The sequence below is a fragment of the Psittacula echo genome (assembly GCF_963264785.1).
Source record: "Psittacula echo genome assembly, chromosome: 7".
Taxonomy (NCBI): domain Eukaryota; kingdom Metazoa; phylum Chordata; class Aves; order Psittaciformes; family Psittacidae; genus Psittacula; species Psittacula echo.
Window position 1 is genome coordinate 28,986,645 of NC_137740.1, and position 23,533 is coordinate 29,010,177.

At 43.2% G+C, this 23,533-nt stretch overlaps 1 protein-coding gene across 2 annotated transcripts in view; it reads left to right on the plus strand.

The window, feature by feature from the left end:
• The window catches only part of DIS3L2 (DIS3 like 3'-5' exoribonuclease 2), a 208,549-nt gene that overhangs the window by 98,286 nt on the left and 86,730 nt on the right, over positions 1-23,533 (plus strand). For both annotated transcript variants that reach the window (XM_080622290.1, XM_080622291.1), the window contains exon 11: positions 3,400-3,479. In XM_080622290.1, the coding sequence (XP_080478416.1) occupies positions 3,400-3,479 (80 nt within the window). The remainder of the gene's footprint in view (positions 1-3,399; positions 3,480-23,533) is intronic.

Consider the following 23,533-nt stretch of genomic DNA (forward strand, 5'->3'; position numbering starts at 1 on the left):
GTGGGGCTGGAGGAAAAGCAGAAGGAGACAGACGACAACATGCCTTCCTTGAAGACCTTGCCCTGAAGGAGCACGTGTGGGGTGCTGCCCTCAGGCTTGGTGCTGCAGTCACATCACTCGGTGGATTGTTTTCTTTCCCACGTGCCAGCTCTGCTTCCTATAGCCATCTGAAACTTCTCCAGTAATAAACCTGAAAACTAGAAATATAATTCATCACACTTAATAACACAGTTACTGGTGAGTGGAATTTGCTTGCAAAACTTCAGCGATGTGCAGTCCTGTGTGCCAGGATTACCTCACTGCTATGAACTTTGAGCTCTGTTTGCAGATCGGCTTCTCTTGTCCCATTGACTACCTGGCCATCGGCTCTGCAACACTTCTGCGGAGTCCTTATGCCAGGGAGTATCATTCCTTGTGTTACTTGCTCAGTGACTTTCTTACCTCACCTTGCTGTCTGTGCCCAGAATAAACTGCCTGTGACAAGTTACAAGTCCAAGTCCCCTGAGTAGTTTCAAAGGAGAAGCGGATCTGAGCCTAGTGGTAAAACATATTCCAGCTGTGCTGCACATAGAAATGCTGGTGAGAAATGCTAAATCAGTATTTTTCTGGACCCCTCTTCAGCTTTGCATCTGTGAGTTTTAAGTATCTCAGATGGCAAGCTGTGTCTGTGTCTGCAGTTTGCATGCTAAGAGGCTGCTCGGAGCCTGGCCAGCAGGTCCCGAAGGGCAGCAGGCTGTGCACAACACATTTCCTGGGGAGGCTGGGGCTGCCCTGCCAGCTCCACAGCAGCTGGGGCCACTGCTGACCTCTGCAGTAGATTTGACTGGCCAAATACATCTCACCAAAGCGGCCTGTTGGTTGCTACCATTGTATAAATGTGTTCAGAATTTGGCTCCCATGTATTTATACTCACTTCTTTCCAGGGCAGACTGCAAATATGCACTTTGTTGAAACCAATCTGCTGATTTTTAAACTGCCAGGAGCTATGATTCAGAATGGGTGGCAGATGCTTGTGATTGCAGGCCCTGAACACCTGGGATAAGCTATCTATTCCCCAGACACAGGAACCCACATTCTCTTTGAAGAAGCTTTTAAACCTTTTTCTTGCTTGTCAGGTAAAGCAAGCTATAAGTGTCCATTCAGTGCTGTTTGCTCTTTTAAATTAAGGAACTTAAAGGAATATTTACTTTATGTGGCCAGTGGGGTGGGAGTCACAATGCCAAGATGCTGTTAACCCTGCACATTAGCAGGATCTGGTGTATGCAAATTGGCACATATGCATGTCCCCATACTGTGTGTAGTATAGGTGTCTCTGTACCTGCATGCACACAGCTCCCTAAAGTTGGAGTGATAGTATCCTGGAATTCCATCCTTAGGTAGAATGTTAAGGATTAGATATTTATGGAAGTAGGGTTGCTTGCAAGCATTTAAAAAGTGGTTGATTCCCAGTACTGAATAGCTAGGCATAACAGATCAAAGTCCTGGCATAGCTGAAAAGATTTTATATCTTTCAGTGTCATAGTCCCTAATTTGTTTAGATGCATGGGAAGGATCAGGAACTAACGTGTGTCTGGGGATTAAGGCAGCTTTGCCATCCAATCTGAAAGGTAGCATATTCTAAAAGATTTTCAAAGTCTTGGAAGGTAGTGGAGTGCTTTACTGATTTTTATGTCTTTGAAAATCTCTATTTAGTGTGCCTGGTGGAATTATATAAATACATGCTGCCAGCTGTCTGACACTAACAGATACCACCCAGAGCATCAAAGTACTGAAGTGGAAGGCCTGCGAAGATGGAGACATTGATCTCACTGTGCGAACACCCATGCGAAAAGACTATGACTTGCTAATCCCACATGATACTTGCTCCTTTAAAAGTTCGCAGTAATTTTTCCCCTCTTACCTCTTCTACCCCAGGAGTATACCGATCTTTACGCTGTAAGAAAAATAATGTGTGTTTTCACTGTACATCTCTAGAAGGGAATTGACACAGGTTTTCTGTGGCAGTGAGAATAGAAGAAAAGAAGTGGTCTGCTCTCTTCCTTGGCAGCCTCAGCCTATACCATTGTGCTTGGGAATCTTTTAACTAGGGAGGGTTGAACTTATTCAAAAGATTAAGATAAAAGCAAGATAAACCAGCAAAACCATTCCTTTACTGTCTTCACTGCTCTTCAGCTCCAGCCCCACATTCCACACATTGCTTGGGTGACCGCTGCTGTAGTCCAGGGACCTGGGCAAGAAGTTGCTGCAGGGCAGCCTAGGATGAAAGGCAGGCCTTTAACAGGAGATTAGGAAGTTTTGTTGCATGCTCTAGGTTTTGGGTCTCTCTGATGCCAGGCTGTGCTCTATTAAAAATGGTGATTCTTGAGTCAGATGCTCTGTTTTGTGTCATGTGAGTGGCCTCAGAGCATATCCGTGGTCTGTCTTGGTATGTTCCTGGTGTTCCTGCCACCTGTTGCTGTGGGATGTATGTAAATAAGCCTTCCAGGACAGGGCTGAATCTTCTAGGTACTACTTGTATCAGTAGTACCAGCACAGCATACGTGAAAGGTTGTTCAGCTTTTCCTAAGCACTGAGTTGGTTTGCTAGATCTATTTAGCTGATTTGGAGCTTGCTTTCTATAACTTTCAAGTGTTTCCTATTGAACTGGTTTTTCCCTTTGGTGCACAATAGGCAATGTAGATGTTATAAAGTACTGCACCTCTTGGGTGTCTTTACTGAGCCAAAAACTCACCCTCAATTCTGCTATAATTCAGTTTGGTTTGTAAATGTTTCACTGCCTCTGCTCTGTGCTAGCTGTGCTTGTGAAGTTTCAGATGCTGCGATATCTACTCTTACGCATGAAGGTGGAGGTTATTTGTGTTCCATTTAACTTTGCAATGAAGAACAATCTATTTTTACTCTAGCTACAAGGCACCAAGACTTTTTCCCCACCTGCTTCTTTGGAGTGAACTTCATGGGCTAAAATGTTTAGTTTTTGTGGAAGAAAAAGAAGATCAGTAACGGGATGAAAGCTTAGAAAAATTAGAAAAAAACCCAAACAACCCACCCCCAACCAAACAAACAAGCAAACAAAACCCACCCAAAAACCCAAACCAAACAAAAAAACAAACCGCCCAAAACCCCAAGGAGATTCACTTGTTTAAACCTTTTTTTTTGTTTGTTTTGGTTTGGTTTGGTTGTGTTTGTTTGGTTGGTTTTTGTTTGGGGTTTGTTTGGGTGGGTTTTTTTTTAGTTTATTAGATTTAGACTTTCAGGTGAGATTGGAAGATGTTTCAACAGACAGAGTCTTTTGAAAACATAGTTGTTGTTGTCGGGATGTCTCTGAGGGTCTCTGTGTTTTGGTACCTTCGTCAGGACTGAAAGATAAATTTTCCTTTTTTTTCTTTCTCCCCTGGATAGGAAGGAATGCATTTTCACCATTGACCCGTCAACTGCCAAAGATCTTGATGATGCTTTGTCCTGTAAACAACTCCCTGACGGTATGAGATATATTTTACAAAATACTTCTCAGTGTTTATGTTCAGCCCTTGGCATGTTTGTGTATTTAATTTGTCATGAAGTATTCTTTACGAAATATGAGTAGAGTAATAAACTAGTTTTCCTCTTGTTTTAATTGCCTGTTTTCAGAAATCTTAGGTATCTTCAAGCTGCACTCTAAAGTAGTCTCAGTGTCAGGAAGTGCAGAACCATAGTGCTTTGCGTTATCAGAGCTGTAGTTTGATTTGAGCAGATCTTGTCTGTCTCCTGTCATTATGAGAGTTACAGCTGAATGGCTGATCTGCCACTCTTGGAGACTGAAGTCTAGTGAAACTTTGACATTGCATACACAGTCCCTGTATAAAGGAGTCCAGGTTTCGAAGGTCACTAGCTGAATTGCTTTTTGGTGTTTATAGGATGCTGAGAATTGTCAGATGAGCAGAGTGTGCCTTATAAGTTGCAATACTCTTCTCATTGCCTTTTAAGCTTTCTGTTCTGCCTTATTTGTACTTCTGCTATGCCGTAAGCCAACAGAAGAGAAAGTAAAGCTCCAGAAGCCAAATCTTGATGATTCTGACTTAAGGAACTTCCCTCTTGTAAGCTTACTTTGCCATCCAAGTTCTGCTCATTTAGTTTGATGAGATTCAGTAACAGGCTTGGTTAGAAATACTGCATGATTTGATTAGTCTATCCACCACTAATAAAGAAGATAAAGTGATTTTAATTCTAGTTTTTCTTGCTGTTCTGAATCATCACAATATATTGATACCAAAGACATCATTCCCTTTTCTTTGTTGATTTCTTTCTGTGCAATGTGGCCAATTAATTGTCATGTCATTTAGACCCAGGTACAGAATACTATTACAGGGCTATAAAACTGATAAAATCGGAGATGAAAGAAAATTTGAGGCCAATAAAATTATACTGTACAATAGCAGTTTTGAGACAAGATTAAGGAGAAATTGCTGTTCTATTTCACAGAAAATTTAAACAGTCTTTTTGAGACATCCTAAACTGAACTCTGTTCTCTCTCTTTCCACTTTGTCATCTGAATAACTGTAGATTTATGACAGTGTTGTGATCCCACAGCCCCTCAGATCTAAGGTGTTGAAACTCTGGCTTCTGAGCCTTTACTGCTCACGTACGCCTGGGTTTTAGATCCTGCCATCAGGAAACCATGGTTTTTGTGCATATGTCCACAATTTTCTCTTATCCATAAGCCACTGGGAGAAAGTGTTCAAGGAAAATATCTGTTTGAACAAGAATTTTTCTTTCCCAGAAAGTCTGCAAAGCCTTTGCCAGTCTGTCATACTTGGTACTTGATATATCTGCTGATCAGGGGTGTGGCTGCACTTTGAAGTCTGCCTTGTCTCTCCAACCCCAACTGCAGAAAATGCTGTATGAGGCCTCTTGAGCCAATGTATAAGGAAGGGGATGTACTAGTGCAGAAGGGATCCTCTACTTGTACAGCCAAGAGGGTTCCAAGCGTTACTAGGGAGATACTTGATTAAGGGAGCTCTGTAGCATGACTGCTAAATCCCCTTGTGATGCAGAGGTGTGTGGATGCAGCACTGTCCTATGCTCTGATCAAGTCTCTCTCTTTGTATCACATCCTTCTTGTGCAATCCACCTGAAGGAGAAAAAAATATAAATTTTTTTTAAAAGTTGCCTTCTGAGTGGACTTCATTCATGTGCTTTGCCAGTCTTCCCTGCTTTGTTGCTTTTGCTTTTTTTTTGCTCTTCTTTGTACAGTCATGAGGCAGAGGGAGCTGACTGCATTCAGGGGAGAAAGCAAACACCCAAGCTTTCTTGGCCTGGTTATTTCTGACTCATCCTTCTCCCAGGGGCTGTGTTAGGCCTGTGCTAGCTTCCTGGAGCCTCCAGATGAAGGCTTTTCCCTGCCCTTCCCTGGTCTTCTAAGGAATATATGAAAGGATCATGTAAAAGGAGTGCTTTTAGGGATTGTCTCTACCTGTATTTAATAGAGGAGCTGGTGCAGTTCTGTCTCCCAACATATCCTGTTATTTCAAAAGTGATCTCTGCAGCACTTAAAAGAGTGGACAGAGGATTCTTCTGTGGTCAAAGGTAACACTTCCCTTTCCCGAGAAAACCAGGCAGCTGGGAAAGAAAGGTAAAATTAATCAGATTACAGGGTCACTGCATAGAGGAGGTTTGCAAAGCTCAGTTTTTCAAATAAAACAAAAGTGGAAGATGCAGGATGCTTTCTCCTCTTTCAGTTCCCCAAAATAAACTTCACCAGTGTGTTTTAGAAGAGACATGAAAAAACTAGGAAAGAGTAGGGGGCAAGGCACAGCTGTCTTCCTGAGAATAAAAACAAAGATTTGCTTGGCTTGGATCTAAAATTTAGAGGATGGGCAATCCAGTGTGGATTTAGTACTTTTGAAAGTTTCACGTCCTTCACAGGTCATTGTGCACACTCCCCTTTCCTCAAGACAAGCCTTAGAGGAGAAGATCCAAGAGGCAGATGAGTGAATGAACCTGCTGGTGGCACTCCCAGTCCAAAGGCTTTTGTTCACCCCCATATATCATTTTCCATGAACCATTAAGTGGGAACCTGCTCTCAGCAGCCCTTTGTGTGCTGGATCTCTGCCTTTTGGCTAGAGCTGTGCATCCTCCAATGGGCTTGTTCCACCCTGGACTCTACTCAATGAGAAGATGCTCTCAGCTGGAGCCTTCCTTCAGAGTGATCTTATATGTGCCTGTCCTGGGCATCATGCAGTCTGCGTCTCCTTTCAGCCTCCTGTCTGCCATGAGAGTGATGCCTGCACTCCGTCACAGCATTGTCTTTAAGCCAAAGAGAGTCGTCCCTGGAAAAGCCAGTTTTGATGGTGGTGAATGTCACAGGGACTGGGTTTTAAATCAGTGTGGAAAGAATCAGCATGGAAACACCCTTTCTTTTATTTTGAAATCCATGGTCTTTATTCTGAGGAGACCTTTTGACTCAGAAGGAAGTACAGATAGGAAACCAGGTCCTGATTGTCTTCAATGCAGTTATGATCAGTCAGGGAGGGAGCTGAGGAGCTGAGTGGGAGCAAGCAGCATAAAAAGACTGCAGGAAATCCCTCTGCATCCTTCAAGCAGGCCTGGCAGCTGGCTGGCCAGCTCAGTGTGGGTCCCCAAGCAGGCAGGGGAAGGAAATCTTGGCATTTTATCTGTGCTGTAGTGTTTAAAACATGAGATAACTCTGAAGCAGCAATGTCCACTCTGGTAGCTGGAATCATCTCCATTTTTAAGGCTCCTCATGTCTTGCAAGGAGATGCTTGCAGAATGATTTGATTAGTCTAAGCAACTGAGAACAGTACTGATGGATTCTTGTCCATTGTCTTCCCAGTGTGCTGCCGTTTGAGGCACAAACTTGATCCAGCATTTCATGCACCTTTTCCACTGCCACTGGTGGTTCCGTATTGAAATATCAAATTCCAGATGTTAAATTTTTCAAATACTTGCTGATCTGAAGAACCCAATCAAAACATTATTTTGTGAGCCTCCTATAAAGGATATCTGTTTCACATGCAGTTGGTAATATAAGCTGTATCATGTGCCTCTTTCTAAGGTGTCACCTCGGGAATACAGCTGCAAAGCTTCTTGCCCAAGAGGCAAGGTGCTAGATCCTCAACCAGGGTATGAGTATCACATAGTGTCTGTTCCTAGCAGGATAAAGTAGCAGAAATGTGTGTATTTATATTACTTGACATATGTGCTCTACATTGCAGTCCTTATTTTACATCCAGATTAGCATTTAGAGATAGTTCCATCAACCTGTTCCTGGGCAGGACTGGGCTTTGTCTAGCTGGGGAGACTCTTCAGCTTCTAGCACTGGGGACTTCAGCCCTGAGACCTGTTCTTTGCAGTTGGCAGGAGACATTTGGGTCCATCTTGTGTCACAAATTTTTGGCACATTTTCTTTCATGCAAGAAAATCTCTGTGGAGTCATTACTTTTTTAGCCCACTGTGAGCTGATAGCCTTACACAGTGATTTTCAGGTGTGGCCCACTTACTATAGGGAAGGGAAAACCTCTGCTATAGCACTACTTAGATTACTGTTTACAGGGCCATGATATATGGCTGGCAAAAGCAGAGGTATAAATCTATCAGCATATCTGAAATTTTTTATATCTGTTCTCTGAATTAATTTTTTTCAAGAATTTGTGAATTTAGAAAGGTCCAGAGCCAGTGCTGGGAGTCATGTGGGTTCATTTCTTTCTGTTCACTTGCTTGCAAAGCTATGGCCATTCCCAACACTTCAGTGTTAAGGACAGCCCCTATGGGAACCTCAATCTTGTGCGTTATAGAGCCTCTTTATATATTTTTGGAGGTACCCTGAGGTTTTTTGGCTTTAAAAGTTGCTATGCTAGTTGCAGTTATTATGACAAAGAGTTGGTTTAGAGGTTAAGAGCTTATCCAGGGCTGGCAAGGCTGCATCTGTCATGAGGGCAAAGTTATGCTAAGAGTTAACACAGCTTTTATTCCAAATGTAAATGTAGTTACAAGAATTTTTTTTTTTTCCCATCTTGTTTTGCCCATATGTAAATGCTTAAAAAAAACCCCACCGAAAATACCCAACATGAGCAAACCACATATCTGGCATGCTAATGATGTCAGATCTCCAAAAATCAACAAAGTATGCAGAACTCAATTCAGAAAATGTCTCTGTTGGTGTATAGCACCCGTAATAACTACAAGAAGAAAGAAACTGCTTGTTGTCCACACTTCTGCTATCAGACAGCTAAATCAGTGCATTTCAGAAGATTTTTGAGGATTAAATTGTCTTTGTCCTTAAGGATTCATTGCTAATTTATTCAAGACTGACAGTTCCTTTGTCTTGAAGTGTCTCAAACAACAAGCACAAAGGGATAATGGACTGTCTTTGCACCTTTGCTTAGTTTTAAAACTTCTCATTTTAACTCTTATCAGTTCTAGTTGCTGGATGGAGGACTCACCCATGCTATGTCCTCAGTAAAAGCTAGAAAGGAATTTTTTGCAGAAGTAGTGCACAAATCTGTCATAAAGAACTAGCCAGTAGCACAGTGTCACTAGCAAAAGAAGCATGGAATGGTTGTGGGAATAGCAGTATTTTTAGTGGAGCTTGCAGTAGGATATTGCAGCAGTTGGAAACATTTCAGGGATATATGTCTTAAGTGGGCCAGTCTGGTTTTGAGAGGATTTTGTATTGGAGTCTGCTTTTGATTAACGGTTGCGCTCCTCGTTATTGTTTAATGATAGCAGTAGGGAGGTAAGCTTGCTGTTCACATTTGTAAGTGTATATTTTAAAAGAGATCAACTCCAATAAAGAAGGAAAGAAGGGTTATTTATGTAACAGCTTCAGAAAAATATGAACAAACTGTACTGCTTTTAGATGACTCTACATAATCTTAGAGTAAAAGATAGATCTGGACTGCACCTTGTTTCAACAGCCTTTGTAGAGCTGTTTCAGGGTAGCTTGAGGTTTTAAGCAAGTTCATTTCAGTCAATGCTCTTTTGTGATCCTTTCTGCACGTCTTTTAGCAGATGACTGCAGCCAGGAACATGCAACAGAGCTGTTCTCGGTTTGTACAGATGTCACAGACTTTTGCAGAAAACAGCTGTACCGCATTCAAGCCTGAATGTTTTCACCCAGGGTGCAGATATTTAAAGATTTATTCCAATCTCATCATGTGAGAGCATGCCAGGTGACCTGTGTGTCCCAGTGGCACCAGGCAGTTTCCCACACTTGCCAAATGTCTTCTGGGAATTATCTGCAAGTGGTGTTCGTATTTCTGGTAATGTACACAACTGATGCCATTGTGTTTGAAAGCTGCTTACTGGTAGGAAAGGAAATTTGATATATTTAAAGGCAGGGACTTCCATCTAGTGATATGTCAGGCTGTGATGAGAAAGGAAGCAGCAGAAATGATTGGGGTGCATTTCTGAGGGGCTGTCTTACCCTTGTGCAGGTCTTTCAGTGCTGATTCCTAAGCAGGACTTTGGGCCATACAGAAGCCAGAGCTTCTGTACATCCACTTATGTGTATATATTGATGACTAACATGGTTCTCGCTGTTGTTCTTTCATTCCTGTATCTGCATAAGTTTCAACAAAGTAATTCAAGTTTAAGTAATTTAAATCTTTCTCTATGAGGAATTGTACTGTAGAACAGAAATATATTCTACAGGCTGTTTGCCCCGTTTTTTGTGTCCTTAGTGACATTGTTTGTCTACATTTTGGAGCGAGGTCATATAGAGATACATTCATTGAATCAGGTCAGTGTTTACCTGATGACCTAAGCAAATGAGACTACCGCAGTGTGCTGCTCCCTGTTTTTTTCCTTCCCTTAAAATCTGTTCAACCTCTTGGTGAATTTAAATCAAATATGCCTAAGGGGAATGGAATAAAAACCTCAAACACTTGGTGTTTCTATAAGTGTCATGAAAATGGGGTATAAGCAAAGAGAGCTTCTCTTAGTGACCCAAATCTGGGAAGAGTGCAGTAAGATCTTTTGCATTAGCAGGCACCAGTTAGTCCACTGTGAACTGCAGTTTTTGGAAACAGATCTGCAGAGAGTGAGGACTTACATCTCTTTTCAAGGAGCCAATTTCACACATTCTGCCAAATTTTGGTAGAATTATTCCTTGTCTACTGCAGGTCTACAGGCACTGAGGCTGCTTTACTTAGACCTTGTGGACCTCCTTAGTAGACATCCCCTAGTGCATGAGTTCCAGTATTTTGTGCTTGAATAACGCCTGTAGAGCCCTGGTAGCCACAAGATCTTTTCTGGCATCTCAGATGACCGCCCAGATTTCCTCTCCTTCCGTCCTTGTTCTTTCCTGACGTAGGTTGCAAACGCTGGTGGTGTTTTAATTTTGCAAAATTGTGTGCACTTATATTTTGGTTTTTAAGACATAAATATTCTTCTGTAGGTTGAAATTTGCTCTACCAGCACATGGTACAGGACCTTTCAGCTAATCTGTTTTGTTCCTGCAGTGCAGAGTACAGAAAGAGTCTGTAACTGGAGTCATGCCAGGGTGACTTGCTTAAGATAAACACTGAAGAATGGACTAGTGTTGCATCAAAAGTTACATTATGAAATTACTATGCTTCCTTCTTTGTAAGATGTTTAAGATGAACCAGACTTGGAGAGAAAATAGCAGAAACTCCACATTGATATGTAAGTCAAATGTAAGATTCCCATAAACTGCAATTTATCTGAATTTATTGCAGGAGTCGAATAGGGGAAAAATGAAGACGACTTACAAGGAGTAGAATTGTACATAATGTTTGGTCAGTTTTTCCTTTGGTATCAAAAATATTTAGCTCAGCTTTTTTGTTACCTGCTGATTAGCCTGGTAGGGTTTTTTTTGTCACTAGGAAAGTGAAAAAGACACGTTGTGGTGATTAGAAACACTTTCTTTCTATTGAGGGTTTGCGGCTGCAGGTTCTTTGAAATATGCAAAATAAACTTAGGTCTGTGCCAAATCCAGATCCCTGCTGTGTCCTGCAGTGTGCTCCTGTGTAACACTGGGGAACTGCAGCATGTGCAGGATATTTTTTTGTCTCTTGTTTTAAAATAACGTGGGGTTGTGTGCGGAGGCACACATCACTTCCAATTTCCAGGTGCAGGGGTGAATGGAATCAGAGGGCTGGATTGCATCACCTTTCCTCCACCTAACATCTCTCCTGAAATCAGTGAGGCAAGTTCACAACATAGGACTCCCCTCATCTTGAGTGGAAATAGGGCAGCTTGCTCCAAACTAGTAGTGGTTGAAATGGAAATAGACTGAGCCTAATGCCCAGACAAGTGCATTTAAATGGGTGATAAAGTATTGGGGTAGAATTTAAGAAAGTTTGGATTTGCTTGGAGCATTGATTGCTGGAATATGTTTTTTTAAAGCATTTTTTTGCGTATATTTGAAAGCTACTGCTGAGAAGATTGGTTAAAAGATTGCTTAAGCAAAAACGGGCAGGATTTGTTATTGATAATTCATATGTATTGCATTGTTCTTTTGTATCAAGGATAGAGATCTTATAAAGATTCTATCTCAAAAGCTTTTCCTTTTTTTTTTTTTTTTTTTTTTTTCAGTACACAAAAAAACCCCACAAACCCAAGACATTTTAGGGGGAAAAAGCACAGAATTAAAACAAAATAAAAGGTAGATTGCCTATGAAGGTCTAACCTAATTAAGACCATGGCTACAGAGCATGGAAACAGATGTGTAAATGCCAGTAGAATCACTCATAGAAGTGAATTTACTTTCATGCAGGGAGGAGGGATGTTCTCGGTGATGTTCCCTTCCAGATCATTTCAGTTCATAAATTCAGGACCTGGGACAATTCCCCAAAGATTCAGAGGCGTGAAATTTTGTGTCCCATTGGATCTCACAAATATTTGTGGACAGAGACTTAAAAATTACAGTGTCAGATTGTATATTGAAGAAAAAACGCAAACCCAAATGCCTTTAAGGAGCGGGTAATTGGAAGAAGATCCAGAAATTCCTATACAAACAGATCTAACAACACTTTTTGCCTAGGAGTTTTGTTCCCTTTTTAGGACCTCTGGGACCAGAAGAGTCTTTAGAGAAGAACCGCAAATGATAGGTAAAGACCAGGCAGACCTAGACAAAACAGGATTTTTATTTTTTTTTTAAACAAATTTACAGATAAGAATCAGAAGATGTGTGAGGAAGGTAAACTTTAGAAGGGTACAAATAGCTAGGAATACATCTCACATGGTTAACTTGGGTCATCTGTTCTGTTGCATGCAGGCGGCAAAGAACTTACTGCTGTGTATCTTCTTTATTATCAATTTTCTTAAATGGCAGGATCCCTCCGAATCACTGGGCTATTGTTTTAACTTTTAATTTGTTTCCAGGCAGGGTTTCAGAACCCATCTGAACAGGAAAAACATCTTACAGTGCAATTCACTACAGTATTTCTTAGTGTTGATTATTATGCTAGTTACACAGAAAGAATAAAACAAAGTGCAGATGGAAATATTGTGGAAATCTTTCAAAAAGTAAACAAAAAAGTAGGATGACTAAAAGTGAAATTTCAGCCACTGCCTTCTGTTCTCAAAGAAGTTGAAATGTCAAGGCTGTTCAGTTGAAGTACCTTGTGTGTGTTTGGCCTACCACATAAGGTCTCTTTGAATGCCTGGGAACACTTGATCAGCCTTAGATTACTGTGTACAGTAAAGATATCACAAAGGGGACTGACCTAACAGTAGAGAAAGGCTGGTCCCTCCCCACTCCAAGTCTTCATTGCAGGAACAGGATGACATCCTACACCCAAAATTATTGTAATTCATCTTGAAAGTTGCTGGGTGCTACTTCCCATCTCTTTAAATTCAAAGACTGCTGATTTCCTGGTAGAGTTAGCCACTTGAATGGGTCTTCGAATAGCGATAAAAACAATTGATGATGTGAATACCAGAAATTGTCCTTTTACCTTCATCACACTGGTGGGAAACCTCGCTGTTAAAAGACTGCTTGAAAGAGCTAAGCACAGTCTGCCTTGGTAACTTCTCTCTACCAGCAAAGAGTGCTTCTGAGCTGGGAATCTGAGTTCACAGCAGCACAGTCATTGTCTCAGTATCCTGCCTGACATCTTGTCTTGGTGAAGGGTTGAAGATCCATCTGCCAAGAGCTTGGAAGTAGCAAAGGTTCATGTTGGATCTAAGTCATAAGCTGTCATCTAGAGGTTCTCTCAGAGATGACCATACAGCAAATACTGTCATTCAGTGGATAAATCTGGTGTATTAGAGATTTGTCACTCCACTTTGCTCCTTACGCTTGAATCTTGCAAAGGAATTAATGAAGTTTACAAAACCTCTAAGTGGAACTTGCTATTTTGGCACCAAGTCTACTAGGCTCTTGTGCAGGCACAGAGGAAGCCAGTTTATCCTCTACAGTGTAATGGATACCCTCTGCATAGGTATGGGGAGAAAACCTACATGAGAAGAAGGTGGGACATAAGGCACTGCTGCATAAGGAACCCTTGTGTCTGGTCTCAGTCTGCCAATGCTGGACACGTTTGATATAACATTATACTGTCTGTCTCCAGGTGTCCTGTTCTCTGGTCTGACTTTTAAAATATTCATACCACACTGTCATCTGTGTTTTCCTGCTTGTATCTTGCTCAGCAGCATGAATAAATCTTCATGCAGTGTGCTTATTCTGTTGGATAGCATTCCCCTGTCCTTCAGTCTGCAATTAAATGTTTTATCTTGTGCATGCTGCGTAAGTTCTGTCCTTCTGTGTATTCAAAGGTTTTCCCTCAGGAGAATTCCTTCTCTGTGTAAGTATCCAGCTTAATGGTGCAATGTTACTACTTGCACAGAAGAGCTTTTTCATTCTTCTCTGGAGCTATTACATCAGGTTTGAAGGTAGTTTTTCAGGAATGGTGTAGGCAGTAGCTGTGTTCTGGATGGCAGCATCTCCTGTCACAAGGTGCTGAAGAGCTGACATGGATTCATTGGCATCCCATGAGACGGGACACTCTTGTGTTATAGTTCTCTGCCTCAGTAACATGATATAACTTGCGAGGTCTGGAGACCTGACTTTTGATTGATCACCAGCTTAGAAGTTTCCAACTTATGGGAGCTGGAAGCTGGGAGAACACCACCAGTGTGAAGATTTGCCCTGTGTTCCTGTGGGAGGATAGATCCCGTCTCTCTCCTAAGAGCCTGGGAATGCCTGGTGCCCACCAAGAGCCATCTCTGAGCATACCCTTCAGAGTTAGGCAGTGGCAGGAGAAGCACCTTCCTTGTGGGGTCTTTAAATACTAACCTTAGTCAAAGTGTCTGAAACAGTGCTTAACTGATTTGGCTTGTGCTGGTTTGTGTGTAAAATTTGGGGATTGTAATGTACCACGTGTGAAGTGCCACTTTATGGAGATGTCCTGGCTTTGGTTTGAAATATAAAAGGTAGCTTTTGAATTCTATTAAGTGGCTTTTGGGCATTGCTGAATTTATTAAGTGCTACAGATAAAAACTTTATGCAATACATGTGGAAGACCTGCTTCCAGCATTTAATTTAGTAATAGATAGAGACTCCTCATAATTCTGAAACTATTTAAATTATTGCTGATGGCTCATGGAAAAATCTGGAAAATAATTCTGCTTTTTCTCTTCACTTGTCCTTCATTGCACTTAATGACAACATGAGTTTTTTCTGCTTTACCTGGATCCAGTCCCAAACTGGTTTGTAAAATCGTAGTTGTCTCCATAATATTCAGTTGATGCCAGAGATAAAACGGCCAAAGGTCAGCGAACTATCTCCCTGAGTTGAGACCTTATAAACCAGTGATTTTGAAGTCACTACAAAGCACATAGGAGTTATTCTGGATTTTAAAAGAAAAAGGAAAAAAAAAAACCAAAACCAAAAACAAACGCCAAAAGCCGACCTACAAAAACCCTGTTATTCTTTATGAAATGTTTTAAATATTTCCTGATACTCTCAGAATGGCTGAAGGCATCACTTTGCAACGTCATCATTCCTATCAGTGGTTTCTCAGATACTACCAGAAATTGAGGAAGCGCCAAGACTTTCAGTATGAGAAGAGTTAACATTTGAAGATGGTTTTATTTATATTTTTTTTCCCTATCCCCTGTGATGTCACCCTGTTACTCACTTTGGAATAACCGGGGCCAATCTTGGTTCTGCTGACATTGAGGATTTGATCCATCTCACAGCCCTTGAGTTTGTGCAGTTAAATGGATAAAGTCAAAGCTTTTATTGTCCTTACATCAGCCCAACTCCTGAACGAAAGGATGTGGATGTGATCTGAAAAGGCTGAAGAGTTAAAAAGTCGAAAGGAAGCAACGGTTTTAATTCTTATTTGAGAAGGAAAGTAACAGAAACCTGCCCCCCCCCCCCCCAGCCTTTTTGCTGTTTGCAGTCAGGTGCAGGCACTTGGAGCAACTGTACTGATGTGCCAGCTCTCTCTCTCTTTGCCCCATGGAAGTCAGGGCCTGACCTTGGCAGTCTCTCCAGGTGCTACAAACCTAGAAAAAAGTGACTAAGCATAGTTCAAAGAAAAGTTCAAATAGCTTGAAACCTTGGTCAGGAAGTTCCTGATGGTCTCAAAGTCTCTGTGGCTGGTGTGTAAAAAGGGCTGTTTCTGTGGGATGTTTTTCATGTCAACCAGTGGCAAGAGGGGCAAGGATGCAGACGTCTACTAGAGGTGATGCCTGATGGTATGTAGTATTTTGTGGGTCATTACTCTTTAGAAGTGTGTGGTGTTTGCTTGGCCAGGCAGTTTTTCCTCTTTTGGAGTTGTTGCCGCATTTACTGAAGTCTTATTTATGCTTGGATGGAAAAGTTGCTGCTCTGCACCTGAGGGACTTGTCCTGTCTCTTGAGATACAGAATTCTGATTCCTTTTGCCTGAGTCTTTTCATGAGGTTATGTCAAGGAAGAGACCTTCAGTGAAGGAAAAAGCTATTATTTGCTTTAAAAAAGGTATAATTAGTTGCATTTCAGTTGGCTAATGGACCATCATGTGATAATTTAAAAAACTTGGTTTCCTGGTAAACAAGTTAATGGATTTATGCTCGGTTGCGCTACGCATTCAAAAAGCAAAATGGCTCCAGGGTGCAGAAGTAAAATTTAAGCACTTTCCTTATTTTTTTAAATAAGTAAAATTAAATACACTGTCTGATTTTCTGAACAATAGCTTGGCTTCATGCAGTGGAAAAGTAACCTCAGCTGAGAATTACAGCCACCCACCTTTGTCTTCAGGCTCCAAAGCAGACAAATAACTGCCTTTTTCCATAGTTCCACTTTTATTTTTATATTAAACTCTTCTCCTCCTCTTCTTCATCTTGCTCCTTTTTTTGCTTCCCCACTTGCTCTTTTCTCCCACACAGTCATTTTCTTTTCTCTTTCTCTTTTCTTCTCTCTCCCTCCCAAGAGGGATACTTCTGTAACACTCGAGCTGTAGATACACATACACATGCCAAAGGGAAACAGAAATGTTTGGGCTTGGATCTGGTCCTTTGTTTAAAGGCATGTATTAAAGATCTGTGATAGCCTCTAGCTACTTCCAGCAGCTTCCCCAAGGCTCAGTGCCATTTTTTGCCTTGGTGCAGTTTGTGTTTGTTTTGTGTACACCTCTGTTACTGTCTGCAGCTCCTCTGTCCCTTCTGTAACTGAGATCTTCCACTGCAGACATTGTCCTTGCCCATTTGTGCACAATCACACGTGAGAACTTCAGCATTGATGAAGACCCATGTGTTATTGTAGCACTGTTAATAGCAACAAAACATGCATGTAGGTTAAAGGCTTAATTTCTTTCTCTTTATGCAAGTTTTTCATACTTTTCGCAAGGTGTTAAATCCTGCTTTGCAGATAAGAGCAGGAGCGTGGTACCTCAGCCCAGGGGAATGGGAAGGTGCTGTAATTACTTGCTGCAAGAGTTTGGTCTAGCCAGGGAACAGCCAACTACCTTGAACTGCTGGCAGCAGGTAAGTAGTTGGCTGTTTTCTGGCTAGAGCAAACAGTTTGCACTTACTTTGAACTATCTCCCTGAGGGGTGAAGACAATGTGAGAAACTGGTTAACACATGTCCTGGTTTAGCAGTAGCAGTCATTTTTTCTACTGGTGCAGTGCTGTGTTTTGACTTTTGGCCTGGGAATAATACTGATAAAGCCGAGGTGAAAGAGTCTGGGGCTCAAGTGATCTTCTCCTCAGTTCTTCCATCTTCCGGTGATGATGTGGGACTGAATGGGAAAATTCAGTCCATAAACAATTGGCTACGAGACTGGTGCTTTAGGCAGGGCTTTGGGTTCTTTGATAACGGCTGGTTTTATAAGGCTCCAGTCCGAATGATGGCACGTGGGAAAGGTTTAACTCACAGAGGCAAAAGGATGCTGGGGCATGAATTAACAGGGCTCATTTGGAGAGCTTTAAACTAGATTCGAAGGGGGATGGGGTTGTAACTGGGCTTGCCCCAGTGGGGCAGCACTCTAGGATTGATGAAGACTGGGAGGCCTCCTATAATCCTAGGGTGAAATTGGTGAGCTCAGCTCCCTCCTTGAAATGCCTATACACCAATGCGTGCAGCATGGGAAATAAGCAGGAGGAGTTAGAGACCTGTGTTAAGTCAGGAGATTATGATCTGGTGGCAATTACAGAGACGTGGTGGGACAGCTCACATGACTGGAATATAGTCATGAAGGGCTATGTCCTTTTCAGGAAAGACAGGCCAGCCAGGTGGGGTGGTGGGGTTGCTCTTTATGTGCGAGAGCAGCTGCAATGTACTGAGTTCTGTCCAGGGACAGAGGACGAGCGAGTTGAGAGTCTGTGGGTGAGAATTAAGGGGCAGGCTGGCAGGGGTGATACTGTTGTGGGTGTCTGTTACAGGCCACCAGATCAGGGTGAGGAAGTTGACGAGGCCTTCTACAGGCAGCTGAGAGCGGCCTCACAGTCACAGGACGTGGTTGTCGTGGGGGATTTTAACTTCCCTGATGTTTGCTGGAAGGACTACTCGGCAACCCAGCCACAGTCCAGGAGGTTCCTCCAGTGTATGGATGATAACTTCCTCATCCAAATGGTGGGTGAGCCAACCAGGAGAGGAGCGCTGCTGGATCTCATCCTCACTAACAAGGAGGGTCTGGTCGAAGCAGTAAAGGTTGAGGGCTGTCTTGGTTGCAGCGACCATGAGATGGTGGAATTCAGGATCTTGTGTGGTAGGACCAGTACAATAGCAAGTAGAATTGCAACCCTGGACTTTAGCAGGGCAACCTTTGGCCTTTTCAAGCAATTGCTAGGGGAAATCCCATGGGCAAGGCTGCTTGAAGGTAAAGGGGCCCAAGATAGTTGGTTGACATTCAAGAATTGCTTATTCCAAGCTCAAGAGCAGAGCATCCCGACACGTAGGAAGTCAAGGAAGAGGGCCAGGAGACCTGCGTGGCTAAATAAGGAACTGCTGGGTATGCTCAAGTGGAAGAGGAGAGTTTACAGGTCATGGAAGGAGGGGCTGGCCACTCGGAAGGAATATAAGGCTGCTGCTAGAGGATGTAGGAAGGCAGCTAGGATGGCTAAGGCCTCCTTAGAATTAAATCTCGCAAGAGGGGTCAAGGACAGCAGAAAGAGCTTTTTCAAATACATAGCTGATAAAACTAACACCAGAGGCAAGGTTGGCCCACTGGTGAACGGGATGGGTGCCCTGGTGACAGAAGATACAGAGATGGCAGAGTTATTGAATGCCTTCTTTGTCTCTGTCTACTCTGCCGGAGGCAGTCCTGAAGAGCCCTGTACTCCTGAGACCTCAGATGAAGTCAGGTCACTGGAGCGGTTTGCCTTAGTCGACGAGGAATGGGTTAGGGACCAGTTGAGCAATCTGGACATCCATAAATCCATGGGTCCAGATGGGATGCACCCGCGGGTGCTGAGGGAACTGGCGGAAGTCATTGCTAGACCACTCTCCATCATCTTTACCAAGTCTTGGGAAATGGGAGAGGTGCCTAAGGACTGGAGGAAAGCAAATGTCACTCCAGTCTTCAAAAAGGGCAAGAAGGAGGACCCGGGTAACTATAGACCGGTCAGCCTCACCTCCATCCCTGGGAAAGTGATGGAACACCTTATCCTTGGTGCCATCTTAAGGCATGTCAAGGATAAGAGGGTTATGAGGGGCAGTCAACATGGCTTTACCAAGGGGAAGTCATGCTTGACCAACCTCATAGCCTTTTATGAGGAAATAACATTGTGGATGGATGATGGCAGAGCGGTGGATGTGGTCTACCTTGACTTCAGCAAAGCATTTGACACAGTCTCCCACAGCATCCTCATAGCTAAACTGAGGAAGTGTGGTCTGGATGATCAGGTAGTGAGGTGGACTGCAAACTGGCTGAAGGACAGAAACCAGAGAGTTGTAGTCTATGGGGCGGAGTCTAGTTGGAGGCCTGTATCTAGTGGAGTGCCTCAAGGGTCAGTACTGGGACCAGTATTATTTAATATATTCATCAGTGATTTAGATGAGGGAATTGAGTGTACTATCAGCAAGTTTGCTGATGACACTAAGCTGGGAGGAGTGGCTGACACGCCAGAAGGCTGTGCTGCCATCCAGCGGGACCTGGACAGGCTGGAGAGTTGGGCAGGGAGAAACTTGATGAAATATAACAAGGGAAAGTGTAGAGTCCTGCATCTGGGCAGGAACAACCCCAGGTTCCAATATAGGTTGGGGAACGACCTGTTAGAGAGTAGTGTAGGGGAGAGGGACCTGGGGGTCCTAGTGGATGGCACCATGAGCCAACACTGTGCCCTTGTGGCCAAGAAGGCCAATGGCATCCTGGGGTGTATTAGAAGAGGGGTGGTCAGTAGGTCGAGAGAGGTCCTCCTTCCCCTCTACTCTGCCCTGGTGAGACCGCATCTGGAATATTGTGTCCAGTTCTGGGCCCCTCAGTTCAAGAAGGACAGGGACCTGCTGGAGAGAGTCCAGCGCAGGGCAACTAAGATGATTAAGGGAGTGGAGCATCTCCCTTATGAGGAAAGGCTGAGGGAGCTGGGTCTCTATAGTTTGGAGAAGAGGAGACTGCGGGGTGACCTTATTAGTGTATATAAATATATAAAGGGGGAGTGTCACGAGGATGGAGCCAGGCTCTTCTCAATGGCAAACAATGATAGGACAAGGGGTAATGGGTATAAATTGGAACACAAGAGGTTCCACTTAAACTTGAGAAGAAGATTCTTCTCAGTGAGGGTGACAGAACATTGGAACAGGCTGCCCAGGGAGGTTGTGGAGTCTCCTTCTCTGGAGACATTCAAAACCCGCCTGGACACATTCCTATGTAACCTTATCTAGGTGTTCCTGCTCTGGCAGGGGGATTGGACTAGATGATCTTTTGAAGTCCCTTCCAATCTCTAACATACTGTGATACTGTGATACTGTGATGTTTTCAGTTGCTGGTCAGAATGTTTACCCTGACCAAGGACTTTGTGAGTCTCATGCTCTGCCAGGGAGGAGGGGGGGCCGGGAGGAAGCGGGGACAGGACACCTGACCCAGGCTAGCCAAAGAGGTATTCCATATCACAGCACGTCATGCCCAGGAGGTAGAACTGAGAGTTCCCGGAAGGGCTGGATCATGGCGGGGTGGGGGTGAGGTACCGGTTGGTGAGCGGTTGTATTCTCTTGCTTGTTATTTCCTTTATCATTATTATTATTGGTGGTAGCAGTAGTGATTTGTGTTATACCTTAGTTACTAAACTGTTCTTATCTCAACCCGTGGGAGTTGCATTCTTTCGATTCTCCTCCCCATCCCTCTGGGGGTGTGGGGGGGAAGTAGACTGCGTGGTTCTAATTTACAGCCGGGGCTTAAACCACGACAACACAAAAAAAGTTGGCTTAACACTTTTGCTATTGTTTGTCTTCTCTCCTGAGATCATGATGCTTGAAAGTGAAATGGGAATAAATGGGAGTGTATATGCAAGCTAGAGAATTACCTTCTGGTGTTTTATCCTTGAAGAGCTGCATTTCTAAGTTGGATGGTCCTAAAATTCGCCTATTAGGCAAACTTTAAGGTTAAGGTATGAAGTGAACTTGCTTGATATGTCCTCTCTGCATTGTATTAGGACTGACTAGGGTTGCTGAAGACAGAGAAGAGGGATTTGCTGTCACTGTGTTCCATTGCATACTGTTCAAATACATTCAATTCAACTTTCTAATTCCTGGGGCATATACTTAATACAATTTGCTAGGTTGGAAGGTTATTATGGAGCATCTACAAGCTGAAAGGACCTTTTCCTTTTCTTCCGGCTCTTTCTTGCTGATCCTTTTTTGTTTATAGTTTTCCTCAAAAACGAAGAAAAAAAGTTCTTTGAACTGTTTTGTTGTAGAGAGTGAGATCATCAGTGAAAAAATAAAAGGAACATCTTGGGTTTGGTCTTCTCATTCTCCTTTGATTGTAGCATCATATCAGGATTACACACACAAGGTTTTGAAGTGATTTGGAGTGAATCTGAAGGCACTTGGATGGATCATGGCTTTAGATCATATTCTCAGATCAAGGAGCCAAACCTTCTCCAAAACTGCTGTGTGTCTAGTGCAGCACTGTGCCTGGGGAGACCTGCCTTTTCATAGCTCTACCACCTGGTAAACTTCAAGAGGGGATCCAGGCTTCTAGAAAGCTGGAGAAATGCAGGTCCATTATATTCTGCCATTCTAGCAGCCTATGTGATGGTAAACAGAAAAGGAAATTGTCTTTGTGTGCAGTGCCTCAAGGGCATCAGAACTGTGTTGTTTGGAGTACAGTAGCAACAAATCCTGTCCCTCTTGCACAGAGCATTGGCCCAAGAGAAGCTTTGGTGGCTGAGTGCCCAGCCTTTTCCCTGTTTCTACTTGCAGATCTCAGGAGGGGAACTCTTTTTTCCACAGGGCCTCATTGTTAGGTTTTGCAATGCCATAGTGTAATTTCAAATAGTACTCCTGCCTCCCATCCATCTCTGTTGCCACATTTTGGTAGTTGGAGAGAGGAGCTAATAGGGTACAGCTGGTTAATAAAACACTCATTGCTTGACTCTAAACTGCATTCCTTGTTGCTAAATGTCTTTCCACGTGGCAGCTTTGTAATGGTAGAGTTTGAATGGGTGGCAGTTTTTCACCCACTTTCAGAGGGGTTTTTAAATGAAAAAAATCCCAGAGATCCTGACTGAAAGAAGCCATCCAAGTGCGTTCAGCATGTTTCATTTCAATAAATACTCCCTTCTTGTGGAGACCAGTGAAGAGAGGCATTCATTTCTCAGGGGTCGTTATTGGGATTGGTGCTATTTAACATCTTTGCTGGTGATATGGACAGTGGGATCGAGCACCCTCAGCAAGTTTGGTGACAACACCAAGCTTTGTGGTATGGTCAACACACTAAAGGGAAGGGATGCCTCCCAGAGGGACTTTGACAGGCTAGAGATATGGTCCCATGTGCACCTCATGAAGTTCAACAAGGCCAAGTGCAAGGTCCTACACCCGGGTTGAGGCAATCCCAAGCAGAAATGCAGGCTGGGCAGAGACTGGATTGAGAGCATTTCTGAGGAGAAAAACTTGTTGGGGTGTTGGTTGCTGAGAAGCTCCACATGAAATCGCATTGTGCACTCGCAGCCCAGAAAGCCATCCATGTATCAGGCTGCATCAAAAGGAGTGTGACCAGTAGGTTGAGGGAGGCAATTCTATTCCTCTACTACACTCTCATGAGACCCCACCTGGAGTACTTTGTACAGCTCTGGGGCCCCCAATGCAAGAGAGATGTGGAACTGTTGGAGTCCTGAGGAGGGCCATGAAAATTTTCAGAGGGCTGGAGCATGTCTCCCATGGAGACAGGCTTGAGAGAGTTTGGGTTTTTCAACTTGGAGAACAGAAGGCTCCAGGGAGATCTTAGAGCAGCTTCCAGTGCCTAAAGGGGCTGACAAGAAATCTGAAGAGGGACTTTTTACAAGGGCATATAGGGGTGGGACAAAGGAGAATGACTTTAAACTGAAAGAGGGAAGATTTAGTTTAGACATTAGGAAGAAGTTCTTCCTTCTTAGAGTGGACATGAGGCACTGGCATGAGGTTGCCCAGAGAAGCTGTGACTGCCCCATCCCTAGCAGTTTTCAAGGCCAGGTTGAAAGGGGCTTTGAGCAACCTGGTCTAGTGGGAGGTGTCCCTGCCCATGGCGGAGATTGGAACTGGATGATCTTTAAGGTCCCTTCACACCCAAACCATTCTGTGATTCAACTCTTGCTTTAATATCAGCATATGAAGTGTCTGGCTTAATCTCCTCTACATTCTTATGTAAATTCTTTAAAAAAGTAAACCCTTAATCTGTTAGTATGTATGTAGCTTTAGGGGTTGTTGTGCAGCTTTAGCTTCACTGTAAATTTGGGGTGAAGCAAGTCTGTGGTTGTAAAGGACTTGTTTCTGTGAGAAATTTAGGGTACAAGGTCCATCACGATGGAGAGCTACATGCCAAGATTTGAGGCTTCTGTTTGCTGGAAAATTAGATTTCTTCAAAATGAAGGTGGAGTAGACTATGTCAGCCTGTGCTGTGTGCTGTCTTCCCTTTCCCCCTTTTTTCTGAACTCTCTGACAATACTT